At 39.5% G+C, this 22,801-nt stretch overlaps 1 protein-coding gene across 3 annotated transcripts in view; it reads left to right on the top strand.

Moving 5' to 3' along the window:
- The window catches only part of LOC126108956 (uncharacterized), a 251,267-nt gene that overhangs the window by 43,774 nt on the left and 184,692 nt on the right, over positions 1–22,801 (top strand). For 2 of the 3 annotated variants that reach the window (XM_049914344.1, XM_049914345.1), the window contains exon 3: positions 11,203–11,475. In XM_049914344.1, the coding sequence (XP_049770301.1) occupies positions 11,203–11,475 (273 nt within the window). The remainder of the gene's footprint in view (positions 1–11,202; positions 11,476–22,801) is intronic. The other variant, XM_049914346.1, reaches the window with a different exon arrangement.

Here is a 22,801-nt window from a genome sequence, read left to right as displayed (position 1 = left end):
GTTCGATGCTGTGCCATTTGGTGGTAGTTTCAGAAGATACATAGTCACAAGCCACGGCAAAATGGCGGGTGGGTCAGGAACGTCTGAAGCGTCTTCGGGTCTTCAACGCATATTTGACACAGACAGTAGTGGAAGTGAAGAGCTTTACCCTTTGCATCCTGACAGTGATGAATCTTGGCATCCATTGACCAGCAGTTCCAGTTCAGATGATGTTTCGATAAGGGAATTAAACGGTTTATTTCTGGTGATTAATTTCCTGTGGCTTGTGACTTTGTTTCTCTTAACATTGGCAACATATTTCACAGCCATCCCGTGTGTTAATGATGAAACTTGATGGGCACATTTATATTACTGCTTAATGGTGCAATAATGTAGTTTCAAAGGCAAAAGATGTGTAGAAAATATTTTCTTATTAATGTGATTTTAGCGAAATTTAATGTTTTGTGTGGCTTATGACTATATCTCACACAAATTCTTAGACTATTTTGCTCTTCATGTTATACTTTGAAATAAGTATAATAAATGAAGAATCACCCAAAAAACCAAAGCCTTCATGGAAAAGAAATCGAAATATTGATCAGTGGAAGAAAAATAAAGCAAAATGTCGATGAAATGCTGGTCAGCAGTATAAGTCTTTAAAAGCACACAAGACTGTTCAGGCTGCTACTATAGGAAGAAAACATTTTTCATTCATTTTGGGACATAAGAAACTTTAATGTCTGAATACTTACCTGATGAGCTGTATGAAAATGGAACCGAAAAAGCGGAGGTTTGTTCACTATTTAAATACAAATGGTTTAATATTTTGTACATTTATTTCATTTTGTTATATTTGTCATAATTTCTTTCAAAGCTATCCAAAAAATACTTCCAAGAAAATATCATCCAGGGATGTTACATTTTCTTATAATGTGAGGGTATGCGGAATAGAAGTCATGATCTGCAAGGAAGCTTTCCTAATGGTTCATGGCTTACAGATACATTCACAAAGAGTGAGGAATTTGAAACATCAAATGAAGCAGAGATTTGCAGTGCCAAAAGAAGATGGAAGAGGTTTGTATGTCACTCTGTGCTATAAGTTAGGGATGTACTCAAACTGAGTACTATACAAATATTTCTATTAGGAAGAGGATATAAGCTCATCTTTTTTTTTCTTTCAGGAAAACATGGAAACTACCCATATAAATTTCAAGACAAAGCTGTACAAAGTGTTAGAGAATTTCTCAACGCCATATCGAAATATATCAGTCATTACAGTAGGCAACAGAACCCTAATAAAGTGTATTTGGATTGTGATCTCACAATTGCTTCCTTATTTCGAGATAAATACTCAGAATACTGCAAGGAAAAGCAGGTTCCTGCAGTATCTGAAAGTAAATTCAGAGAAATTTTCGTATCTGAATTTAATGTAGGCTTCAAACTACCAAAAAGTGACACCTGTTCAAAATGTGATGGATTTCTAATTGCTATAAATAACCCAGAATTATGTGCAGAAGAAGTCACAGAAAGGAAACAAAAATATGAACTGCATCTCAAAAAGGCTGACGGAGGATAAAATATGATTGCGTCTTTAACTGTTCTGGCTAAAGAAAATTCGAAAGAGCATCATGCGATAGCAATGGACATGCAGCAAACATTTCCCACTCCTAAACTAACAGTAGGTCCAGCATTTTACAAGAGGAAAATATGGACATACAACTATGGTATCCACGACTGTGGATCAAATAATGATTATATGTTTCTGTGGAGCGAGAAAGATGGAGGATGGGGTTCAGATGAGGTTGGGAGCTGCTTATTGAAGTACTTGCAGATAACTAATCCTCAGACAAAACATTTCCACATAATCATAGACAACTGCAAGAGTCAGACAAAGAATTGGACTAATATTGCTTTGGAAAGGTCCCTTGTTTCTCCCAAAAGATTTGATTCTGTCCAGCATTACTTCCCTGTGGTAGGTCACACCATGCTATCTTGCGATCATGATTTTGGTTTCACCGAACGGTACGCAAGAAACAGACACCCAATAGTGTACATTCCAGATGAATGGGCAGAAGTAATAAAATCTGTGAGTCCAAAACATTTCATTGTAACTAAAATGGAAAGAGAAGACTTCAGAAGTCTGGAAAGTCTGAAGACATTGACCTCAAAACGTACAGAATCCACGTCTGGAGATCCCCCACCATTTCAGTGAAGCTACTCAATTTAAGTTTGAGTCTGAAGATCCCTTCAAGCTAAGTATAAAGCACTCTTATTCAGACATTGGAGCTTTCATGTCAGTGGATATTCGTGTCAAAAAGAAAAGCTAGTTGAACCAAATCCATATCAGCTGCCAATAAAGTACAGAAGGCCACTACCAATTATCCAGAAAAAAATTGATGATGTACTGTCTCTTATGCCATACATACCTGCACCAAATCAAGCTTTCTTTCGGTCATGTACTGGAAATAACGTGTACAATAATGAGGTAGAGGAGCTTCCTTGATGTAACTGTGTAAATGAAAAAGTAATTTATACATCACAGATACCTGATATGTATATATTAATGTGTAAAAATTATATATTCTGCTTGCTGTGTAAGAGTAGTTAAAATAAATCCTTACAAATTCATACTTTATGTTTTAATTAATTTTTTGGGAGATATAGTCATAAGCCACCGTTGACTACGTCTTAATTAGAATCATTCTAAAATTAATATTTTATAGCATACAGAGAGTTGACTATTTAACAACATGCTTTGCAAGTATTAAGCAAGTGTTTGCAGTAGAAATAAGGTTTCTATTTTGTATTAAACATTTTCAGACCTCTATGGAACTTTAAACTCGCTGTATCTCAAAACTAGTTCGATGTGGCTTATGATTATATCTCTCCGACCCCTTCAATTATCTATCCGATCAGAGTATACCACATGATCTTGTAGTTTTAGACAGGATACGTTATTGACATTGCATTGCAAGCAAATGATTAAGCATCAGTTGTTTGTTGCACTAACAGTAATTGTTGTTTTCCACACAACGTGAAACACACATCGTTACAAATGAGGCAGTAATGGTTTAGTGTAACAGGACATTGTGGGTAAAGTCCTGTTCCACTATATGAAGAATTGTCGCATCAACTAAAGATGTTCATGATGTTTAAGTAAAGTAGGAGGGATCAAATATCGACAGACCTACTGTGCGTACTGCATCTGTTCCTGCAGAGAGTGCATACAAGAAAAGATGTAGCTGCAGTGAACAGAAGCCAGGAGAATGGTGACTACTTGCTAGCCATCTGTGGTATGCATTCTGTGGACCCAGAAGACACACACAGAATAAGCAAGATTATGGAATATCTTAGGAGAAAGACAAATGATATTTTTTGGATTGTAATGTAAGAAAGCTATTGTATTATTGTTAGAACAGTGGCACTCTTGTTTGAGTTCTTACTGAAAAGATGGGGTTGTCAGGTTCGGTAGATGCTGCTATGGATTACCTTAGACCAGACATTTCAAGTAACTTCCATAATATGAATTTGACCCTCACTACCCCAACAGAAATAATGTCCATCATAAAATCTTTAAAATCAAAAACATCTAGTGGGTATGATGAAATATCAACAAAGTTAATTAAAGAATGTGATTCTGAGCTAAGTAACATATTAAGCTATCTGTGTAACCAGTCGTTTATCAGTGGAATATTTCCTGAATGGCTGAAATATGCTGAAGTTAAGCCACTGTTTAAGAAGGGAGATAAAGAAATAGCATCAAATTTCCGTCCAATTTCACTGTTGCCAGCATTCTCAAAAATTTTCGAAAAAGTAATGTACAGTCGTCTTTATAACCATCTTATCTCAAATAACATACTGTCAAAGTCACAGTTTGGATTTCTAAAGGTTCTGATATTGAGAAGGCTATCTACACTTACAGTGAAAATATACTTAATTCATTAGACAAAAAATTGCAGGCAACTGGTATATTTTGTGATCTGTCAAAGACATTTGACTGTGTAAATCACAATATCCTTTTAAGTAAACTAGAATATTATAGTGTAATAGGAAATGCTGCAAAATGGTTCAAATCTTATATCTCTGGCGGGAAACAAAGGGTGTTATTAGGAAAGAGACATGTATCAAGCTATCAGGCATCATCCAACTGGGAACTAATTACATGTGGGGTCCCACAAGGTTCCATTTTGGGTCCCTTACTTTTTCTTGTGTATATCAATGACCTTTCATCAGTAACATTACCAGATGCCAAGTTTGTTTTGTTTGCCGATGATACAAACATTGCAATAAATAGCCAGTCAAGTGTAGTCTTAGAAAGATCAGCCAATAAAATATTTGTGGACATTAATCACTGGTTCCTAGCCAATTCTTTGTCACTAAATTGTTAAATTCTTGGGATTACAGCTTGATAATAAATTCAACTGGGAGGAGCACACCACAGAACTGCTGAAGCATCTTAACAAATCTCTGTTTGCAATGCGAATTTTGTCAGACATAGGGGATATAAAAATGGGAAAGCTGGCGTACTATGCTTACTTTCATTCCATAATGTCATATGGGATTGTTTTTTGGGGTAATTCATCAAGCCAAGCTAAAGTTTTCCGGGCACAAAAATGTGCAGTAAGAATTATATGTGGTGTGAACTCAATAACATCCTGCAGAAGCCTGTTTAGGGAACTAGGGATACTAACTACAGCTTCCCAATATATTTATTCCTTAATGAAATTTGTCATTAAAAATATATCACTTTTTCAAACCAACAGCTCAATTCATGGAATCAATACTAGAAATAAGAATAATCTTCACAAGGATTTAAAGTCACTTAGTCTTGTACGAAAAGGTGTGCATTATTCAGGAACACACATTTTCAATAACTTGCCAGCAGCCATAAAAAGCTTAACAACCAATGAAATTGAGTTTAAGAGAAGCCTAAAGGATTTATTGGTGGCCAACTCCTTCTACTCCATTGATGAATTTCTTAGTAAAACCAACTGATTTGTATATAAGTACAACATAACTTCTGCACAATTTCAGTGCAGTAATGTGTTCATTGAAAATTTGTGTGTGTGTGTAAGTATAATCTAACTTCTGCACCATTTCAGTGCAGTAATGTGTTCATTGTAAATAAGTATTACAGTAGTTGTATTACATGTTTTTTACCTTATAAATAAATAAAAAACTTTTTTATTTTAAATGCAGTGCATTAGTATTTGTAAAATGATTCTTAGTGTTCATTAAAAAATGACTATCATTCCACTTGTGACCTGTGGAATGGTACATTAGCTTATTTGTTTTAGTTGTAAATATTTGTCATGTATTGTTGTTTTACTGACATGTTCCACATCCTGGAGGACCTCCTCACTACGGATCAATTGGAATGAAAGTAAATCTAATCTAATCTAATCTAATCTAATAGAAAAAGACTGTATTAGCATCATGTTAATGGACTGAATAATGAATGCAGTTATGCAAGAAACATCTGGAAACAGTTGGTCGAAAGTGAAAATACGTTTCGAGTCATCATTTGATTATTTAGTATAAGTCGTTAGTCGGAAAGCTTTAGCAATTTCCTGCAGTAGAGAAGACACTTCAGAGGAATTCGCTCAGATGTGTCGTAGCGTACCTGGTCCACAAAACTCTACATGATGACAGGAATTACATATAGTCCAAATTCATCAAAAAAAGTAGTAGGCCTTTGACAGAACATTGTGAATCACTATACAGGATGCAAGTGAAATAATACTGACTGAAATATGGGGGTTGGAAATTCAACACTGACTACTGTAAATGATGTAGCTGACAATTGCACAGTTGTATTTCACAGTTCTTCACTTTCACTGTTCACAACCCCCTATATTACACAGTTATGTGGCCAGTTTACTTTTGGTAAATGAGAAGCCTCATTAATAGCTTGCAGGTAAACAGCAGCATACTTCTACAATGGTTTGCTGTTGAACACCTATGAGCAGGAAATACTTAACCACATAGTTCACAGTTCTTACTGAATAATAAGGTATGTGTGACACTATTTCTCAAATAAATTGAACAGACACTGTTGTTTTAACACACGGCCTATTGGTGTTACACTAATTCCACTGTTAAGGTAATGCATTGTTGTTACTCTAACGATCCAGGCTTCCCATCTGAAAATCGGCCATGGACTGACTGTATAGAGACCAAAAATGCATCCTTTAAATATCTGCACAATAATAGGCACTGAAGCTATACATTGTTTGATGTTTAATTTACAGAAATTACAATTAAAACATAACTCATTCGATTAATTGAATACATTGAAAAATTCCTTCTTTTTAACAGTTTCTTCTACCACACCGGTTAGACCGAATCATTTGTTTAAGTAATGAAATTCACAGATGTTGTTACGCAAACAATGCTTTTGACAAACCTGGTAATTATTTTGGAAAAAATCAAGGGCAGGCTTTGCTAACATGTTTTCAAATAGAGCCAAATAAATACTTTAAGAATCTTAGTAATTTTTCTTCCAAATTTTTATGATTAGTACAGAATTTGTATTTGTTTATAAGTCAACAATAGCATTTAAGTCATGAAACAATTACTGATTTCACGATATAGCAAAAGGTATTAACTAGGAATAGTGAAAATATATTAAGAAATTAATTACACATACAAAACTAAGCACAAAATTAGATCTGGTGCTATATTCCAGATTGAGGGCCAACCTTTCTCTTTTTATGGAAATGCAGATTATTCTCATGTATGTTAATGGTAATTAGGCAAAAATAAAAATAAAATGAATTTAAGGAGGCAGATGGCAAAACAAGAGAGAAAGTAAAAAGCTCCCAGCTTGCTTCATCACATGCTGTTGGAAATTTATGCACAAAGTTGAAGAGGGAAATAGCAATGTGTGAACACACGTTAATATTGAGAAGTGCTCCTTCAACGATTTCCAGAACCGTAAGAAGGTGCTGGGAAACGGAGGCAGGTGCAGGGAAATAGAGGCTGTGAAAGGAAAACATCATAAGACCTGAGAAAGAAGGGTGACATCAATGAGAGGTGACCATTTCCTACAACTAAAAGTTTTCCTCAGCCACCAACACACCACTGCCATTGAAGTGCAATATCGACTCCACAGAGTTTGGGGTGTCAGTGTTAGTGAACTGACTGAAGAAGAGTGGACGAAACCAATCTTCAGCCTAGAAGGCCTGAGAGGGGCCCAAAAGTCACCAGAGAGTGCCGCACAGCTCGACGGTGTTTCCCTAAGGAATATTGCAGCTGGAGAATACAACAATTGGAGCAAGTGGTGTTCATCGACGGGTTGCGATTTGGCCTGCAATCACCTGACAGTAGAGTGTGGGCCTGGGGAAAGGCATTCTCCTTGCTTATCATCATCCAGGACGCCTTTGCGGAGTGGTTCTCTAATGGTGTGGACAGCAGTCAGTATGACTGCAAAAGTGGATTTGGTCTTTGTGGTGTGTTGGTCTTATGGTGTGTTTACACTGTGATTTGTATCGGCACATGTATGAGATACATGTATATGTGACTCTGCGACATGTATCGCGACTTGTATGAGTTGACAAGTATCAGCCTCATACGTGTATGAGCGTGCGTTTACACTGGTTGATTTGTATACTGTGTGACGGCTTCCGATGACGATTTGGAAGATTTCACATTTTTATGTGCTGGTACACTTGCTCTTTTGGAAGATGATAGGAAGAAAAGGCGGAGGAAGCGTAGATGGTGGCAGAGAGAGTTTCTCGCGAATTAACGTTAGAGGATGGCACATATTTTAGAAATTATGTTAGGATGAGTATGGAGGATTTCCGCGGTTTGTTATCTCTTGTGGCTCCTCTTGTGTCCAAAACCAACACAAACTTTTGGGAAGCGATTCCACCAGAGGATCAGTTGGCAGTAACGCTCCGTTTTTTGGCCACTGGGGATTCCTCGTAAAATGAAGATTTCGTGACAAAACATTTGCATTGTCACGCGATTGCTACTGCCAACATCTCACACACGAATGTCGGCGTCCGTTGTCAACATTATCACACGAGGCCACCGGAATAATAGTAAAAAAATTATATACGTGCTAGATGCGTGAAAAATTATATAATGTATTACATACTCTGATATATATAAAACTTTTACCTTCACTTCTTGGGATAAAAAAACTTGCACAGTGGCCTCGCAAACACGAAGAATAATGTTGCATATGGCACTTTTTGATATTCTATGCAGATACATTAACGTCGAAACGACAGTCGGCACCTCCAAAACTGAAACATCCGCCAAAGAGCCTGGTACTACGCATGCGCTGATCGTCAAAATAAGCGGCAGGCGAGAAGACAACAGGAAATGATAGTACTGTGCGTGCGCGAGTTCTTCAAATATCGCTTATACATGTCGTGTATATGGCCAAAAGGCGATATACAAAATGTATATGCAACATGTATGAGCTCGAGGGTCCGCATACAAGATCCATGAATTTTTGTACGAGGTGATGTATCGCGACATGTCAAATTGACATGTCGCTCATACATGTCGCGATACATATATCCCAGTGTAGACGTACCTATACAGCACATCAATATGTGGAGGAAATCCCTTTAAGCATTTGTGGTTTATCACTCCATTTATTGGTGATGGTTTTTCACTGATCTGTGACAGTGCACATCCACACGTTGGGAGAATTATGCACGTGTTCTCGGATGAAGTGGAGATTCGTGCTACGGCTCGGCCTGCTCGGAGCCCCAATTTCAATTGTATTGAACGTGTGTGTGAGCAGCGGGGAGGAGGGCCTGTCAGCACTATTCAGAAACCTACGGGAGGGCTTCTTGAAAGAATGGAAGATAGTTCCTGAAGAGAACATTGCAGCATTAGTGAGGAGCACACATGAAAGCTTGGATGTCATGATTGGTGAATGGGAGGTAATGCACACGTTCGAAAATGCAAAAAGAGGCTTGTGAGGTTAAGTGTGGAATGTAGAAAACCAAAGCAGAGGTGCATTACCTTCCTGAGCTTCAGAATTTGCTTGAGGCATGAATTGTTTTGTGTTACTTCCGCATCTCTGGCTTGTTTGGTTGATACTTGTCTTTTTTTCATTGTTAGACACCTAGATGGGATCGTACCATGTTTTATCATATAATAGTAGGTTAGTGTCATAGAAGTGATTGGCATTTATAATAAAAATGCTTTGAGAATCAGGTAGTGTGCATTTTTTGTGCCGGTCAGTGTATGCTAATTTATGGGGTTGATATAATGTATATGAATATAATAGAGGGAAACATTCCACGTGGGGAAAATATATCTTTGGTATATGTGCGGATGGATATGTGTGTGTGTGTGTGTGTGTGTGTGTGTGTGTGTGTGTGTGTGTGTGTGTGTGTGTGTGTGCGCGAGTGTATACCTGTCCTTTTTCCCCCTAAGGTAAGTCTTTCCACTCCCGGGATTGGAATGACTCCTTACCCTCTCCCTTAAAACCCACATCCTTTCGTCTTTCCCTCTCCTTCCCTCTTTCCTGATGAAGCAACCGCTTGTTGCGAAAGCTTGAATTTTGTGTGTATGTTTGTGTTTGTTTGTGTGTCTATCGACCTGCCAGCACTTACGTTTGATATAATGTATAGATTGTGAGCATTCTTGAATAGCCGGCCAAAGTGGCCGTGCGGTTAAAGGCGCTGCAGTCTGGAACCGCAAGACCGCTACGGTCGCAGGTTCGAATCCTGCCTCGGGCATGGATGTTTTTGATGTCCTTAGGTTAGTTAGGTTTAACTAGTTCTAAGTTCTAGGGGACTCATGACCTCAGCAATTGAGTCCCATAGTGCTCAGAGCCATTTGAACCATTTTGAGCCATTCTTGAATACACTAATACTCCTATATTTGAATAACATGCAGACACACATCAATTTCTTTAACATTGTCCTGAATTAGACAATAAAAGCCTACATTTATATTATGCTAAGAATGCAAGTAGCATTGCTTTAAAACAAGCAACCTAGTGGTACTATACATTTGATTGCATCATGTTTCATTTTGTATCACTCATTGATTAATTACATGCAGATTTTAAAAATGACAAGATCTTACCTTACTAGATTATACTACTGCTCCCTTATAATTTAATGACGCCATGGGGTCAGGATGGTCAGAATAAGTTGTACTGGTTGCCGTAAACTTGGATTATTACGAGTGGTGTGTCACTGGTGTGTTTTATGATTTTTATCATATTATTATCACTCGCACAATATGTTGTACAGCCAATTTCTTCGATACTTTGATATGTAATAGCTCATGTTGAGATTGTCACTATAGGTAGGTTTATTATTTTAGCAGCTGGTGAACAACTCACTGGCTGTTATTAGATTAAATACACTGTGAATTAAGCCAGGAATTCAGTTTCACACCGTCTCCAGACATTTCGTATCTGTCTGTGTCATCTAGATACGGCATAGCCTCCTGATGCCACTCAACTAGCTATGACGTAGCCCCCCGACACAGTTCCACTAGCTATGACATAGAGCCTGACACTGCTCCAGTAGCTACGGCATAGGCCCCTGAAACTACTCGCCTAGCTAAGGCATACCACCCTGATGTCGCTTGCTTAGCTAAGGTGAAACCCCCAAACGCCAACTGCTAGTTACGGTGTAACCCCCCAGATGCCAATCTGCTAGCTACAGTGTAACCCCCTGATGCCGCTCGCCTAACTACAGTGTACGCCCCCCAGGCCGCTCTCCTAGCTACGGCATAGTCCTGTGACACCACTCACCTAGCTGTGGCGTAGCCCGATGGAAGCCGCTCGCCTAGCTGTGGCGTAGCCCCACGGAAGCCACTCACCTAGCAACGACATAGCCCCCCGATGCCACTCGCCTAGCTACGACGTAGCCCCCTGACTGTACTTACCTAACTGTGGTGTAGCAGCCCGACACGACTCGCCTAGCTGCGGCGTAGCAGCCCGACACGACCCGCCTAGCTGTGATGTAGCAGCCTAATATGATTCGCTCACTTGGTTGAGCACAGCCTTCTTAATGTAGCCTTTCTAACCTCGTTCACTCCCATTTCTTTAATGTTTCAGACTTTCATATAATGCATATGTTGTTAATGTAGCGAACTGTTTAATTTCTTGTAAATGTAGCAAACTGTTTAATTTCTTGTAAATGTAGTAAACTGTTTAATTGCTTGTAAATGTTAAACATTGTTCTGAACTATCTATTTTTCTTACTCCAAATATTTTCCTTTTGTGTATAATCACAGAAGTATACCAGTTTCGGAGCGTGCCGTAGGTATTGGAACTGTGAAGACGGAGCCCTCGTCACCTCTGCCGCCTTGTGTCAATTATGTCGGCAACATGGGGCCGGGAAGCTCTCTGAGATGTGCAGACGGTACTACTGCAGCCTTTGTAGGAAAAGAAGACGACGACGAAGTCGAGGTGGTACCCCACAATCCAATCGTCTGTCCTGCGCATGCCAGGAAACGGATCGTGTATTCCCAGATGCTCACTATGGCTATCATGGATTCCCCAAACTGGTTTGTTTCCTACCAACAAACTGATAAAGACAATACAGGGCTATTACAAATGATTGAAGCGATTTCATAAATTCACTGTAGCTCCATTCATTGACATATGGTCACGACACACTACAGATATGTAGAAAAACTCATAAAGTTTTGTTCGGCTGAAGCCGCACTTCAGGTTTCTGCCGTCAGAGCGCTCGAGAGCGCAGTGAGACAAAATGGCGACAGGAGCCGAGAAAGCATTTGTCGTGCTTGAAATGCACTCACATCAGTCAGTCATAACAGTGCAACGACACTTCAGGACGAAGTTCAACAAAGATCCACCAACTGCTAACTCCATTCGGCGATGGTATGCGCAGTTTAAAGCTTCTGGATGCCTCTCTAAGGGGAAATCAACGGGTCGGCCTGCAGTGAGCGAAGAAACGGTTGAACGCGTGCGGGCAAGTTTCACGCGTAGCCCGCGGAAAATTGGCTCATGCCACAACTGGAGATCGACAGCGCCGACTTCATCTTTCAACAGGATGGTGCTCCACCGCACTTCCATCATGATGTTCGGCATTTCTTAAACAGGAGATTGGAAAACCGATGGATCGGTCGTGGTGGAGATCATGATCAGCAATTCATGTCATGGCCTCCACGCTCTCCCGACTTAACCCCATGCGATTTCTTTCTGTGGGGTTATGTGAAAGATTCAGTGTTTAAACCTCCTCTACCAAGAAACGTGCCAGAACTGCGAGCTTGCATCAACAATGCTTTCGAACTCATTGATGGGGACATGCTGCGCCGAGTGTGGGAGGAACTTGATTATCGGCTTGATGTCTGCCGAATCACTGAAGGGGCACATATCGAACATTTGTGAATGCCTAAAAAAACTTTTTGAGTTTTTGTATGTGTGTGCAAAGCATTGTGAAAATATCTCAAATAATAAAGTTATTGTAGACCTGTGAAATCGCTTCAACCATTTGTAATAACCCTGTACTTTAAAATAAGTTGTTTTCACTTTTTAAAAAACTGCACAGTTGCTTCCATACAGAGAAGATCTTTGGGTAGTTGAAACTGCATGTTCTGTAATGCAATTTTGACTATGTGGAGTAGTTTTATGATCCATTTGAAGTTTATATTGTTGACCAACATGTTATCTGGCAGGGATTGCAATGCATGCATTCCTACTCCACACTAGTGAGCAACAACATTGTGACTACCTGCTTCATAACATGATGTTTAATGTGTCATATTGCTCTCATTGAAATATTAACTGATCAGGATGTATACGACCCGGGACAACCGGGAGATCCGGGAAAAACCCGGGAATTTTTTCATCCGGGAGAAAACCGGGAAAAACCTGGGAATTTTTTAGAATTCCGGGATCTTTTTGTTTTGTTTTAGTTTTCAGTTAATTTTTTTGTAATTTTGACTGTAAGAAATAATACTCTAACAAAGGATATTGCTGCATCCTGCTACTGCAGAATAATACTGCAAAAATAAAACATGAATGAGGGAAAAAAATAAAATAAAACTTAAGTTGCAAAGGATATGTGCCATGAACACAACATAACACAGTGCTCATACAAGCGTCTACCAGTAGAAAAATGTGTCAAAGGCTTTAGGAAGACTATGCAATGCTTCATAACAACAAATTGTCTCCAATGAGCATGACGTCAAAACTGTTTAGATTAGATTCGTGTGAGCAGTTGCGAGCGGACCCATGCGCATGCGCAGTTGAGTCGCGCATGTACCTTCTCCCGCTTCTGGCTACAAAAGTATGGCCGTTAGCTGTATAAGCAAGAAGCAACATGCTACCCGGAAAATTTTTACTGGCGCGCGCAAGCTGGCAACTGCTGAAACGAACCTCTTTCTAACAAGTCCCGGAAAAATAATTGCGAATGATGGATTGAAAAGCATTACTTTCAAAGTAAATTTCCTTTTACGCATGATGAACAAAGTGCGACAATTTGCGATGAATTTCTTAACTCACAGAGTGTTTGACTCTCATTTAAAAATCACATATTTGAGGACGAGCCCAGAAGATCAGACATTTATGTCGGTATTAAAACTTTTACTGGCACATTTGTGTGATGTATCTTATAGTGTAACACTTGCAAAGAAAGATCAACATTGTATGTGAAAGTTTAGCTTCTCTTGCAGCTTATTAATCGTAGAGACCAATATTATATGTGAAAGCTCTGCTTTTCTTGTAGCAACACTATGCATATTAATATACACCATTAACTTTTACTATTTGGCGCATGCGCTACTTAACAGTGATGATGCTATTGGCTGACTACATCACGTGTCCTAAGCTCTGAATATTCTCTGTATCGGCTGGCAAAATCACGTGACATGAGCCATGACTGGCTTACAAAAGTGTATCGCAATCTCGATTTCAATGCTTCTGATAGTAACATGAGGTGATTCGCGGAATTCGAATTTATACTTATACGAAAATATACAGCGTAAATGGTCTTTTTCTGAGTTTCGTTTTCAAAAGGGCTCAGAAATTCTACGCCAGTGTATAAAACCATAACCATTCAAAGGATTGATATGTTTTACAGTTCCGAGGAAGAGAATACTGTCACTTCACATGGAAAAAGTTTATTTTCACCATGGAGAGAGTGTGTTTTTAACCGGGAAATCCGGGAAAAATTCGGAAATTTTTATTTCTTGTCCTTGTATACACCCTGCTGATTAAATGCTCACGGCTTTTCTTTTGTAGCAAGATTAATTTGTGACCGTGTATTCAGTGTTGGACCAGGATGTGTTGGGTCGGTGTGTAAGTTCGTAACATTTTTCCACAAGTTTAATTAACACAACAGGTACACAAAACAGAGACTTTAATCGTCACTAATATATTCTCCTTCACTATTTGCAACAGTCTGCCAATGCTGGGGAAACTTTTTGATTCTGCAACTGTAGAAATCATGTGGTTTTGAGGCGAAGAACTCATTAAGCCACGTTCAGAACTCATTTTCATCTGGAAAGGAATTTTCTTAAAGGTAGTTTGATAGAGAACGCAAAAGGTGCAAACGTGATGACGCGAGATCAGGTGAATAAAGTGTGTGCAGAATGACTTCCCAACTCAACTCCTGTGTAGTGTTTACTGTCAGTCTAGCAGAATGCGAGCAGGTGTTTTCGCGCAGTAGCATCACTTCACACAGTCCTCGGTGTTGTTCTCGGATTGTGTCTATGAGACATTGCAGTTGTTGACAGTAAATACCAGAACGGGGGTTACACCTCCGGGAAGCAGTTCGTAGTACACCATAACATCTCTGTTCCAGATACTTAAAATTTTATTTTGTGCATGCACGCAGGTCTTTGTATGAGGAGCTGCTCCTTTGTTTGGGCTCACCCATTCCTTTCTTTTCCATAGTATAGCGTAAAGACACTATTTCTCCTCACCAGTAAATATACAGGATAGGAATGGTCAGTGTTTTTCACAAGCCAACTGTTGACAAGCAAACAGAGGTGCACTTGCTGGTTTTTGTGAGTTTGGCTTAGAGTGTGTGGTATCAATACATCTGGATTTTGAAACTTCCCCTCGGCATGCAAATGTCCCACAATGGTGGAGTGATCATAGTCATCACATTTGTCAGTTCTCGAGTACACTGACGTGGATCATTGTGGATTAATGCTTTTAAATGATCATCAGACCCAAAGACCTCCCTGAACATGGAGAGTCTCTAACATCAAAATGATCCTCCTTAAAATGAGAAAACAATTTTCTTGCCATGCTTTGTCCATCGGCATTATCTCCATACGTAGTGCAAATGGTTCTGGCTGCTTCTGCTGCTGTCACCACTCTATTGAACTCAAATGGTAGACTATGTCAGAAATGTTCTGATCTCTCCACTTGACATTCCATTTTCTAATGTCTACAGCTCAACTCGTTATCTCCAGATGACAAAATGACAATTCGTAAACTGAAATAACAAGAGTGAACTAAAAATAAAAAAAATGGCAAACAGTAAATAAACCCATAGCAACCAACATACAAAACAAAAACACTGAAGTTAGGCACCATTCTAATAGTTCTTCTACTTTTCATGTATGTGTGGATCCTTTACATCTTTTAGATGCTGGCAGAGGAGTAAAGACACAAGCATGCCCATGTGTGTGCCCACATGCACGTGCCCCCCCCCCCCCCTCCACACACACACACACACACACACACACACACACACACACACACACCTGCACGGACCATTCAGATGGTCTGTTTCAGTTGACGGACAAGAGCCAATGAACACACACTGCCATTCTTCATTTCATATTTTTGACAGTAATCTTGCACAATGTACTGCTGTGCTGTGCCTCTAGGAAGATACGAAAAACCACAAATTGATTACTGTCAATGTATTAATATTAATGGATTATGGCTCCCTAGATGGTACCTGGTCAAAAGTGATAATACAGTCACTGCCAAGAATTTGTACCCTCTCTCACAAAGGCAAGCACAATTAAAGTGTGTACATGAATTTTACATCTATGCTGTGCAAAGTGCTGTGAATTGGATGGCAGATGGGTGTTCTCATCTTGCCACCTATTAGGGCTTCTTCCTGTACCATTTATGTATGGAGGATGGGAAGAAAGATTGAATAAGTGCCTCTGTACGCACAGTCATTAGTCTAACCTCACTTTGGTGGTCTGCACAGAAGTGATACGTAGCAGGTTTTAATACAAGGGCAATCCAGAAAGTAACCGTCCTTCTATCGTGGCGTTAGTATTTGTGTGCGGAGCACCACTGTTGTCACATCTGGTGTTTGCTGATTTAGTAAAAGTCCAGCAGTGAAAGTATAAGATTTCTTTCTGTGAAAACATTTCATCAGCAGACATTCATCATCAGTTTTGTATTTCCTACGGTCAGTTCAAAACAAATGTTGCGGTGCACTGATATTCATCCTCACAGTGCCCAAAAACTCAAGGGATTTTGAAGCAATTCAAATGGGATGTTTTTGATCATCTCCCACTCAGCCCAGACTTGACACCAAGTGATTTTTGTGCCTTGGCGTACATGAAGAATATGCTCGTGTCACAGCACCTTGATGATGACGACAAATTTCAAAATGCTGTGACAAGATGGCTATGTGCCCAAGTGGAAAAATTTTATGAAGAAGGAATTTGTAAATTATTGAAATGCTATGACGAATGTTTAAATTGACTATGTTGAAAAAGAACAGAAAGCTAGTTTCAATATGTATGTAATAGAAAATTTTTTCTGTGCAACTTTTTTATTTACAGCCAAATGGAGGTTGCTTTCCAAACCGCTCCCATATATTTCTAGATCCCTCACATAATATTGCTTATTGAAACTTTGTAAATAGGCTTTGGTGGAATAGTTGTCACTAGTCACTTACATGAATTTGTATGTGGTCATCCGCAAATAGGTCAGGTCTATTTGTTGGTGTTAACCCTAATGTAAAGGGTGTTTCAAAATTACACCGACAAACTTCGAGGGGATGTAGAAGGTGTCTCGTGGAGCAAAGTGAAGGTTGGAACCTGGGTTCAGAAACGTGATACGATGACACTACAGAACGTCAAAGTTGTAGGCCCCATTACCTGTAATAGCATATATACATACAGATTGATTCCGTGATGATGTTACAAACTTTCAGGGTTGATGGAGAAGGATAAATGTACCAATTTGAGGTAAGGAACACTGGTCTGGAAACAAATGAGTTGAAAGTTATAAGCGAAAATCATTCTGATAACTCCGACAGTGGAATAAATGTACTGGTACTGTTGTTGTTAAGATTGTAGGGTAGGCAACTTTCAGAGGTGATAGTGTATACCAAAACAAGAAAAAATGTCCAGTAAACGTGGGCTCTAAAATGCATAGCTGAGGAGCTATGAGCATTTTACATCTTCGTTATTGTGAAACACATCTTCTCTATCGAACGAGTGCCCATAGCTTCTCAGGTATGCATTTTAGAGCCCATGTTTACGGGAATTTTTTTTCTTGTTTTGGTCCATAGTACCAACTCTGGAAGTTGCTTATCCTACAATCTTAACAACAACTGTGCCAGCACATTTATTCCACTGTCTGAAGTATCAGAACAGTTGTCAGTTATAACTTTCGACTCATTTGTTTCCGATACGAGGACCCTTATCTCAAACTGATAATTCAGCTTTCTCCATTACCCCCGTAAGTTAGTAACGTCATCACAGAATCACTCTCTGTGTACATACATATACAGGCCCTGTGGCCTATAACTTTGACTCTGTGTAATGTCGTCAGATGAAGTTTGTGGACACGGGTTCCTATCCTCATTTTCTTCGCCAAGACAACTTGTACATCCCCTTGAAGTTTGTCGGTGTGATTCTGAAACACCCTGTATAATTTCATGATGGGTGGGCTGCTGAATTATCTTGTCTAAGGAGGTTTCAGACAGAGCATTTAGCAATTTTTTATAAGACGTCTTGTCACACCAAACTGCACTGTGGAACAGGGTGGTGCGAGCAGGCAGCTTGCAGTAAAAGGTAAACTGCTGAGTGGTATGTGTGCTAGGAAAGAAGAGTCATCATCTGACAGTAGAGGGAAATGAAGAACTAAGACAACTGACTGGCCTGAGCACTCACAGATGGTGAAAACTAAATATTAAATTGGAACAAGAGTGAGCATATAAAGATAATAAAAAAATCATATATATCTAGTGCCATAATGAAGTAATCGATAGTGCAGAATGTATTAATAGTGCTAGACTGGCAATATTTGTTTTTTTTTTTTTCAGTAAATTTGTACCCAAAAAGATGGAACAATATTTTCCTGAAACTGATCATGTTTATAAGAAAATAAAGTCATAGGAGAAGTGGATATTTTCAATCTGACCGTGCAGCTGAATTGCGGATGTTCCATAAATGGAATCCTATGCTGTACATTTCAGTGAGGTATAGATATTATGAGGACAAGGAGAAAATTCCGCGACACTGTGGAGTGGTACAGTAACCTCCTTCACATTTCGGTATTGGTGAAATGTCTGTTCTATTACGTCAGACGTATGACCGCCTGTTTAATAGCGAGTCGATCTGCAGTTGAAACACAGTACAGCAGATTGTGTGTCTCATGGATTGTACAAATTCTCTAGAGGTTGGTGGAAACAGATATCTACACACAGATCACCTGATTCCTGTAAATTGCAAACTGGTGGTTTGCGGGTGCAGAACCGACATCCGTTAATATCCCAGACCTGTTAAATTGGGCTCAGATCAGACATATATGGTGGCCACGACATCGACGTGAATTCACTATCTCTGTAGCACGAGTCTAACCTTGTGACACAGACAGTTGGAAAAGTGATGCATGTGATCCGTAATAATTTTCGTGTAGTCCACGGCTGTCACGGTGCCGTTGATTACTACCACAGCTGCTGTGGATGTCCAAGTGAATGACCCTAGTATTGTACTGCTGCTCCCATCAGCCTGCATCCGCGGTACAGTGCATGTTTTGAACAACCCTCTGTCCAGATGACTGCATATCCGTACGTGACCATTCGTCTGCTGTAACAAGAAATGTGATTCGTGTGACCATATTCTTATTGACCCCAAGTCTCTTCATTATGATAACCTTTGTTCCTGTATTGGATATATCATAGCCATAGTAACAAATTGACTCAGAAAAGCATTTGGATATTAGTGGAAAGATCTTTTGGCCATTGTTCAATAAATGCTTCATCCATCCCAGATAAATCTACCTCATGGTTAATTCTTCACATAGAGTGTGACATATTAACTCTACTTGTAAGTCTATGACCTTATTTCCCAATTTCCTGGTTTCTCCACCTGTTGTGTTCACATTTTCATGGTATCCTTGATGTGGACTGTCTTCTGGAGAAGTATGGGCACAACTCAGTCACTAATTTCATAACCTAATACTACCAGGATCTTTTTGTTTCACTGGGTGCCTTCCCAAGTAATTTACATGCATATTACTACAACAACTTCGTAGCCGAGATTACTGTAAATGTCTTAATTGTAGATAACTGGTTTTGGTAAAACTAAGTTAACATCTTCAGATCTTCATAACAGTTATTACCAACATCTTGTTGTAGAAACTGGTTTTGGTAAAATTAAGTTACCCTGTTTATGAATATCTGAAGAGGATAACTTTGTTTTACCAAATCTGGTTATCTATAATAAAGCTTTTTATAGTGATCTCGGCTAAGAAGTTGTTCTTCTCCTAAGTAATCACTACAGATTGTCCCTACAAACTCAACATGAGGAAACTTATTACATGCATATATTGGCCACATTTTAATGAACCAATATATGAGGGTGTGCTGAAAAGTAATGTCTCCGTACATTAATGTAAAATCTCTAAAAACTATTTAAATAAAACAAGCTCTGTTAACAAGCTACATCCTTATTCTTCATGTCTAGATGTTTATTTTTCAACACCCTGTTCCAAACACATTTCTCCTAACAAGAGACCGGTTTGTCGATACCGTCACTGTATTTGACAATGGAGCCACAGCCTCACATCTGCTAGCAGTGCTTCATCACTATCATAGTGGAGTTCTCAAAGGTGGTCTTTAAGTTTTGGAAACATGAAAATTGTATTGGACCAAGTCAGGACTGTATGGAAGGTGATTGATGGTAATGAACCCGAGGTTTTGAACTGTTGCAGAGGTTGCGTGTGGTCTCGAACTGTCGCACTGAAGGAAAGGGTGCTCCGTGTGTGGACGATCTCTTCAAACTCGTGCTTTCATTTTCCTGAGGGTCTCTCAGTACCTGCAGTGTTCATGGTGGAGCCTTTAGGCATAAATTTCAGATGTACCACACTGTGAACGTCCCAGAACACTGTGACGACAACTTTGCGTGCGATGACACAGCCTCGAACATTTTTGGTGTCGGTGATCCTATGTGGCGGAATTCTGTTGATGCTCCCTTGTTTTCAGGGTGAGCACAGCTTTAAACACTTGTTACATTGTTGTTCCTGTCACCCTCATGCTCAAAACACAAAAGAAATTGTTAACTGATGTCCGGTCTCCACTCGATTAGAGAACACTGTTTCTCACAGGGAGACACAGTTATGTGACGCATTGTCATGTTACACACTACAGTTTGTTGTTTTGCGTGGCACTATCACAGCACAGGCCTACATTGATGTTTTAAGCACCTTCTTGCTTCCCACTGTTGAAGAACAATTTGCATCTTTCAACACCATCGAGCACCTGTTCATAATGCACGGCCTGTGGCAGAGCGGTTAGACGACAATAATATCCCTGTAACGGACTGGCCTGCACAGAGTCCTGACCTGAATCCTTTAGAACACCTTTGGTATGTTTTGGAACACCAACTTTGTGCCGGGTCTCACTGACCTACATCGATACCTGTCCTCAGTGCAGCACTCCGTGAAGAATGGACTGCCGTTGCCCAAGAAATCTTCCAGCACCTTATTGAACGTATGTCTGCGAGAGTGGAAGCTATCGTCAAGGCTAAGGGTGGGGCAACTCCATATTGAATTCCAGTATTTACCGATTGAGGGTGTCATGAAGTTGTAAGTTGTTTTTGGCCAAGTGTCCGGATACTTTTGATCACACAGTCTATGCTGCTGCATGTACCCACAAAATTAAATTATTATATGACACGTAGATCAGGAAATATAACATCACGAGCACTGTGATTTGTGAGAAACTACTGCATCATGCTTGATGTTTAAGTCTGTTACTCATTCGCTACTAACTTTATTGGCAACATATTTCGCAGGCAGTATGCATGTATGCCACTGAATGTACCTACTGAAATAGATCACTGTATGACACATATTCCTTGATATACGATGTCATAAACACGGAGATGCATGAAAAATTACCACATCATACACGAAAGTTTAATACATTTTTTCTTTACTGGTAACTCGTACAATCAGGTCAGATTAAGCATATCCCTAATGCCTGGCAGCTCTATTGACAGCTTTCAAATGGGAAGTGCAAATGCCTATAGGCATCAACAGTAACTGTCTATAAAACTATGAGGACACATTGCTATAGACATTTATAGAGTTGTGTTTTTGCTGCAGTGCCTTCAAATAGAAAGACTTGCACCAGGTGGCCAGAAAACCACTGGCAGCCAATAATGCCATACGATCGTTCACCGTCCCCCACATCTGTGCGCTCCGTGTCAGGGTGGCTGGATGCGACGTAGCATTCAGTCCGTATATTGCCAAATTTCGTGGGTGAACCTGTGTGCAATTTATACATTTTGCTCACAAAAATTCTATTGACTTTGAAGTACATCTCCAGTTGCTGCACCAACACCTGCACACTGTGATGCCCTTGTTATTCGTACTGCAGCAGAACTGTCTCCGTAGAAAATCAGCAATATGTACTCTCCCCTCTTGTTGCGCAGTGGTCTCAGTGTGGGGGCAACAGGGGTAACTTACTTTCTAAATTCCCTTTGTAAAACAAAAATGCTTAATTTTGTATCCAGTGCTAAATATCCAGTAGGTCAGTGAGGTATAAAAGATTATCAAGTATTGCTGTGCTGTTAGTACATATTTAATATGCAGTTTATAATTAAAGTTTGGAGTGTTCTTTTCTTTGGCAAATGAAATAAAATTGCATCTCAGATTAGATAGACAGATTGGCTATATGGAACACCCTTATTGGATAAAATTCAGGAAAAGTTAAATACATCATTTTTAAGAGAAAACTCCTATGTTTCAAAAATGAACGAATGCAATTTGGTAATCTCTCTTGTACAGAGGAAACAATAATGTAGTTCAAACTTTAAACAAAAAGAATTGTAAGACACAAAGGAATTACGGGCATTGGCTATGAGCGAGTATTGACTGAAACCGATGCGGAAAGTTGAAAATTTGTGCCGGACTGGGATTCGAACCCAGGTCTCCTGCTTATTAGGCAGATGCTCTGACTGCTGAATTGTCCAGACACAGTGGTCATTGCAGCTGCACAGACTACCTTAGCATGCCTCCTGTCAGACCCAGTTTCTCAACTTACCCGCACAGCCTTTATCCTCCCATGTGGCATTTTGTTGATTTCTGTAAGAGTTCTAGCTTAGTGTGCATGTGCACTGAAGAAGTCATTGGCTGTCTCTCCTTAATTATATGACGGCTGTTCAATAAAGAATAATCGTAATTTTTTTACGGTCATAATTTCTCACGCTAAAATTTAACTTTATGATATTCTGTTAGTTTAATGTGCAACAAACATGCCTAGTAGTTTTATTGTTGCGACTCCTGGTTCCTGCCTGTGAGAGGCAGGCAAGGTCAGACATGTTAAGTAACACCTGCCCCTACAATGGAGGTAACATGTGAGGAACAATACGGGACTTTGAAATTCTTGAAATTCTGCTTTCGTCTCAACAAATCTTCAACTGAGGCCTA

This window comes from Schistocerca cancellata, chromosome 11, assembly GCF_023864275.1.
Source record: "Schistocerca cancellata isolate TAMUIC-IGC-003103 chromosome 11, iqSchCanc2.1, whole genome shotgun sequence".
In the NCBI taxonomy this organism is placed as follows: domain Eukaryota; kingdom Metazoa; phylum Arthropoda; class Insecta; order Orthoptera; family Acrididae; genus Schistocerca; species Schistocerca cancellata.
Note: the sequence above shows the minus strand (reverse complement) of the source record. Positions and strands in the feature narration are given on the sequence as shown.